Here is a 6,193-nt window from a genome sequence, read left to right as displayed (position 1 = left end):
ATCCATCCATCCATCCATCCATCCATCCATCCATCCATCCATCCATCCTGTTTATCTTCAGTCAGGTTTTATTCTTTTGACTTTGTGCTCCTGTTTGTGTGTCTGCAGCTGAACCTCAACAACCGTCCTCTGTCCCAGATGTTGAAGTCTTCAGCTCCAGCTGCTGTGGTGGAGCAGGACCCTCTGGAGTACTACGACCAGCTCACGGCTCAGATAGAGGTCCAAAAACTGCTCATGTTACTGTTGTTATTTCGAAACTTAACCCTTGAAAATTGCTCCAAATCGCACCAAAATTATTTTAAACTTGTTCAAAATGTCTCAGAAATGGTCCAAAAAGACTTAGAAGGTGTCCAGATGGTTTCAGTATTTGTCCAGAACCAGGTCGTTGCATGGACATGACTTACAGAGAGTTCTGTTGTCTGAGTGCAGATCGTTCGTGAGGACCGCAGCATGGAGCAGATCGTGTTTCCGGTTCATCCCATCTGTGAGTTTCTGACTGAAGAGTCCAAGTTCAGAGTGTTCAACACCACCGAGCAGGACGAGCAGGGATCCAAGGTGACGCACTTCTTCGAGCAGACGTCCTTCCTCCACGGGGAGATGGAGTGGCAGAAGAAGCTGAGGAGTGAGTACTCACTGCTTTGATGGTCCAGGTGTGGAGCTCCGGTGGTTACTGGTTTCCTGTGTGCAGGTATGCCGGTGCTGTACTGGTTCTCCAGGAGGATGACTCTGTGGGGAACCATCTCCTTCAACCTCGCCGTCTTCATCAACCTCATCATCGCCTTCTTCTACCCCTACAACTCTGGACAAGGTACCAACAGACACCTTCAGGCCTGAACTGAACATCATTCAGAAGCACTGTTTCATATTTTTCACCATTTCTGACCGTTTACTCACCAAACAACTGACTGACTCATTAACAGTGGAAACCGTCACACTCCCCTTTAAGTTTAACTGAGTCATGCAGATGTGTCCAGCTGTTTGTGTGAATTAACCCGAGGTACGGGGAAGTCTTCTGGGTCTAATGTTGAGTTTCTGCAGCAGGAGCAATCGATGACTCTCTGCTGCTGATGCTGTTCTGGATCCTCACCGGACTCTCCGTCTTGGGTTTGTTCTCGCAGCGTTACGGCCTCCAGCCGCTCACCATCGCCCTGATCCTCAGGTCCATCTACCATCTGGGCATCGGCAACACGCTCATCCTGCTGGGCTCGCTCAATGTAAGGAACACTACATTACCCAGCAGCCACCTGGGCAGGTTACAGGCAGGTTACAGCTCCAGCAGCCTGACAATCTGCTGCTCATTTCCAGCTCATCAATAAGGTGGTGTTCGTGGTGAGCTTCGTGGGGAACAACGGGACCTTCATCATGGGCTACAGGGCCATGGTGATGGACGTGGAGTTCCTGTACCACCTGGCCTACGTTCTCACCTCCACGCTGGGCCTCTTCGTTCACGAGCTCTTCTACAGCATCCTGGTAAACACTGCCCGTCATATCAACCAAGGAAATCACTGGAAAACAGCAGCTAAAGTCAGACAGGTTTCCATCCACCTATAAAGACCTCACGTCAGTCTTCTACTGACTCCTGGAACTCTGAGTTTTCTGGGATAGAATCAGTAAAACACATGAATCTTTGTCCTAAAAAACCAAAAACAATCCTGTATTGATTCTTTCACAAATTTATTAAAGGTCTTCTCTTTTTTGGTTCCGTCCCACTGTTGCCGACCGCTTGCTCAGAGGGCGTCCAAAGGCACCTTGTGGGTTTTCTGTCTATAATGAGTGAGGTCTCTACCCGACCATGTGAGATGACATGTTGTAAACCATACAGATAAAACAGATGACACAGTCTCTGCTCAGACCAACGATGTGTTTCAGCCTGTTGTCCTGGTAGATCTGCAGTCGACAGACAGTCCACCCAGATCGGACTGGTTCCATCTCTCTGAACCGTGACCCGGCTGTAAGCTAATGTGTGGCGTGTCGTCCCGGTGCAGCTGTTCGACCTGATCTACCGGGAGGAGACTCTGTTCAACGTGATAAAGAGCGTGACTCGTAACGGCCGCTCCATCCTGCTGACGGCGCTGCTCGCCCTCATCCTCGTCTACCTCTTCTCCATCGTGGGCTTCCTGTGCCTGAAGGAGGACTTCATCATGGAGGTCGACCTGCTGCCGCAGATCGCTGCAGGTGCTGACCGACCCGAACAGCTGTCTGTCTCTGCAGTAGCTTTAGCTTCATAACCAAACTGACTCTCTGGGTTTGTTGTTCAGCTCCTTCACAGAGCGAAGCCTCTCAGGACTTCCTCGACTCGTGTTTAGCAGACGGAGTCAACTGCACGGCGGAGAGCGACGCCGTCAGCGGCACCGAGGAGGACGGTGAGGCGTAAAGCATTTATCCAGGACAAAGAGTTCAAAGAAAGGTCTTACTAACCGTGAAACCCATTCATCAGGTTACTGCTGTTTGTTTTAGTCCTGGCATGGATGGCTTTAAGATGTAGACGAGTACACCCTCCTGTAACCCGACCGTCAGACTGACGAGTGGAAAGCAAGGCCTGTTCTATAAACCAGGCTTATTTCAGTTAGCCTGACTTGTCCTCAGGCTATTTCAATGCAAGTTTACTGAGAAACCATCGTCTCAAACTAGAACCTGTGTAGGATCAGTGTGACTGTGTGGGTCCCTTTATGAGCCCTCGCTGCTGTTTCATGTCTCTTTAAAACAACAGATCATTCAAATCTTTCCTATTTACAGCTGGAAAGCTCTGACAGAAAGTTCTGAGGCCTCCAGAAGGTCATTTGAACACAGCAGAGCTCACTCAGGTTATTTCCTGTGAAAGGAAGTTGTTTAGTTGAATCGAACATGGCAGAGGGTTTAACGAGTCGGCGTGTTTCAGATGACGCTAACACGGAGCGAGCCTGCGACACGCTGCTGATGTGCATCGTCACCGTGCTGAACCACGGACTGAGGAACGGAGGAGGAGTCGGGGACGTTCTCCGGAAACCATCCAAAAACGTAAGTGACTCGACTCAGACTGAAACGTTCAGATCATCAGCAGGAGAGCGAACTTCCTTGTGTTGGCCTGCAGGAGCCGCTGTTTCCTGCCCGGGTGGTCTACGACCTGCTCTTCTACTTCATCGTCATCATCATCGTCCTCAACCTGATCTTTGGCGTCATCATCGACACATTCGCCGACCTGAGGAGCGAGAAGCAGAAGAAGGAGGAGATCCTGAAGACGACGTGCTTCATCTGCGGTGAGAACCGATGACCAGCCGATGGGCGGTCAGCTGACAGCAGGTCAGTCGTGTCACTGACCGGCTCGTGTCGCTGCAGGTCTGGAGAGAGACAAGTTCGACAACAAGACGGTGTCGTTCGAGGAGCACATCAAGCTGGAGCACAACATCTGGAACTACCTGTACTTCATCGTCCTGGTGCGAGAGAAGAACAAGACGGACTACACGGGACCAGAGAGCTACGTCGCCCACATGATCAAGGTAGAGCTCTGCAGAACCGCCCGAGGACGCAGCAGCGGTCCGGCGGCTGACGTCCTCTGTTTCTGTTTCAGGACAACAACCTGGACTGGTTTCCACGGATGCAGGCCATGTCGTTGGTGGTGACCGACGGCGACGGCGAGCAGAACGAGATGAGGATGCTGCAGGACAAACTGGCGTCGACCATGAAGGTGGTGACGACTCTGACCACGCAGCTGACGGAGCTGAAGGAGCAGGTGAGCAGCAGTCTGCGTTGTGTGAAGGTTCTGTGCAGGTAAAGTCTGTTCTTCTGGTCAGTGGAGCCATTTACACGCTAAGAACCTGGTCCACTGAAGCCGGAGTACATTTATCCTCTATTAGGTATTAATAAAGGACAAAGAGGTCATTTAGTAAAGTCGTGTGTAGGTATCATGTGTTACTGCAGCAGAGCCATCAGGGAGACGGACGAGCTGCAGGCAGCAGAATGTAGTTCAGCCACCTGAAAGGTCCGCATCAGCTTCAGGATGTGTTCTGTTCATGTCCACATGTCAGGTTCTGAAGCTGCTGTCTCGGTGCCACCAGACTCCTTTGACTAAAACACAACTTTTAGCTCACAGCAAAACAGGAAGTAAAGGTCCGCTGTGATTTTGTTAGTTCAAGCTGAAGCATTAAGGACCTGCTGGACACCGACAGGGCCCGGTTCTGTCAGTCCGGAGGCTCTGAAGGGACAAAACAGGTTCTTCAGAGAGTCATTGAAACCAGCAGCAGTCATGTACCTGAACTTCATCGGCTACAATTTGTGACGTCTGTTTGGTGTTTTGGCTCAAAGCTGCTGGTTGAAACACCAAAGTCACGTTGTGTCCTGTGGAGCGACGGTTTGTGTCGAGTATTTAAACCGAGCGATAGAACGTCCTCTACGGGAAGACAAGAAAATGACAGAAACAAAACCGAAAACAACAAAAACTAAATGACCTCAATGAGACAAAACAGCACAAACCACAAAAACAAACAGACACATGACAGGAAGAAGCAAACAGACACACAAACTACACGAAGCTACAAAAATAAGACATAAAGGAGCAGAAAGAGGCGGAGCTCTAGGACTAACTCCAGACACCAGACAGCTGGTAGATCTGTTCTCAGGTAGAGCTGCTGGAGGTCCAGAGCTAACTGCTGCTCGCTGTGTGCAGATGACGGAGCAGAGGAAGAGGAGGCAGAGGATGGGCTTCGTGGACGTCCAGGCCGGAGCCAGCGGAGCGCTGCCGCCCAGCGCCGCCGGAGGAAACCACCAGATCTACAAACCCTGAGGAGCAGCACGACGGACCGAACCACAGTAGAACGCAGCTGAAGGACGGTTCCTGAGTGGTTCGGTCCGTCGGCTGGTGAAGTGGAAATTCCTGCAGGAACATCAGCAGAACGTCTGAAGCTGGAACCTGAAGCAGGTCATTCAGCAGTTTGTCCCAAAGCGTCCGTCAACCAGCATCTGACAGGATTCTGGTCTGGTTCTGGTTCTCCAGGTTTGAACCCTTCAGTCGCTCCATCCTGAAGCTCCGCCCTGTTTCCTGATTGTACCTTTAAATTCACTACATTTAAAGCTGAAGAACATCTCTGAACATCACAGAACCACAGCTTTCAAATGATGATGCAGAATTTAAATAACATGGAATGAGTGTAGAACCGACTCCTGGACCTCCTCACTGAGTCCAGACATGAACATCTGGTTTAATTATGAACACCTACAAGCTTCAGGTTTCACAGATTTGTAGCTCATAAGGTGCTGAAGAGTCAAAGAGCTGCAGAGATTTAGGTTAAAGCCCAGCAGGGGGCGCTGCAGGATGGAGCCGCCAGACTTTGGGTTGTGTCTTTGGACTTGGCGGTGGAACCAGCGTTCCGTTGATCCAAGAGGAAGGTTAAGATCCTCGAAAGCTTCTCATCAGATTCTTCTTTGGTTTGTTTGATGTGCAGCAACAAATACTAATATAGATATATAGATATATATGTATATGTACTCTGAAGTTATGGAGCTGAAGGATCTTAAACTTCCTCTCTGGACGGGTCCAGACTAGGATCCTGTTCCGTGTCGATAGAAGAGCTGAACTGTAAATAGAAAGCTGCAGCTTTTCTACGCTGATGACACTCCGCTGTACCCAGTCATGTGTTTTTTATTGGAAATGTGGGAACTTGTAGTTTTTAAGCAATCTGTGCTATCGTTAAGGTTTTATGTGACTATTTAACGCTGTAAAGGAGTTCAGACACTGGATCATAACATGTAGCTTCGTTCATCGGCAGACAGACGGAACACGTGTATACTCAGAAGGAAGCAGCAGAGACTCGTTTCCTCACCTGTTGATGTTTAGATACCTGCAGCGTGCTGTCACGTCTACTTAAAGGTGAATATTAGCTGGTTTCAGGTCGTGTGAGACTCTGAGCTTCATCGAGTCCAATCCTGGAGGCAGCAACGTGTCGACATGGAAACACGATTTAATAAAATGGAAACCGTCAGTTTGGTCCAAAGAGTCTGTTTTTTTCCAGATACATTACTGGTGACAAGCTGCACGTTGTCATGACTTCCATCCACAGACTAACCTGTGACGGTTTAGTGACTTGGTAACGACGGACTGAAGGGTTTCTGTTTGATGGCGTCCTGCTCTGACACGTCTTCAATGACAAACAGCAACAGGCTGAACTTTAACACAGTCATGACCCGATAATCGACCCTTAACAATCCTAAACCTGCTATC

The 6,193-nt window shown here is 49.6% G+C and overlaps 1 protein-coding gene across 2 annotated transcripts in view; it reads left to right on the top strand.

Moving 5' to 3' along the window:
• The window catches only part of LOC103373590 (inositol 1,4,5-trisphosphate receptor type 3-like), an 8,910-nt gene extending 2,956 nt beyond the window's left edge, over positions 1–5,954 (top strand). The window contains exons 9-20 of one of the 2 annotated variants that reach the window (XM_008303505.1): positions 109–219; positions 430–622; positions 689–808; positions 1,042–1,214; positions 1,306–1,470; positions 1,986–2,175; positions 2,259–2,363; positions 2,879–2,997; positions 3,071–3,236; positions 3,316–3,476; positions 3,548–3,709; positions 4,643–5,954. In XM_008303505.1, the coding sequence (XP_008301727.1) occupies positions 109–219; positions 430–622; positions 689–808; positions 1,042–1,214; positions 1,306–1,470; positions 1,986–2,175; positions 2,259–2,363; positions 2,879–2,997; positions 3,071–3,236; positions 3,316–3,476; positions 3,548–3,709; positions 4,643–4,759 (1,782 nt within the window). In that variant the 3' untranslated portion in view covers positions 4,760–5,954. Of the gene's footprint in view, positions 1–108; positions 220–429; positions 623–688; positions 809–1,038; positions 1,215–1,305; positions 1,471–1,985; positions 2,176–2,258; positions 2,364–2,878; positions 2,998–3,070; positions 3,237–3,315; positions 3,477–3,547; positions 3,710–4,642 lie in introns of both variants that reach the window. The other variant, XM_008303504.1, reaches the window with a different exon arrangement.
• Positions 5,955–6,193: the final 239 nt, after the last annotated feature.

Source organism: Stegastes partitus, unplaced genomic scaffold, assembly GCF_000690725.1.
Source record: "Stegastes partitus isolate 25-593 unplaced genomic scaffold, Stegastes_partitus-1.0.2 Scaffold2021, whole genome shotgun sequence".
Taxonomy (NCBI): Eukaryota; Metazoa; Chordata; class Actinopteri; family Pomacentridae; genus Stegastes; species Stegastes partitus.
The sequence above is the reverse complement of the archived record's forward strand: the minus strand, read 5'-3'. Positions and strand labels throughout refer to the sequence as shown.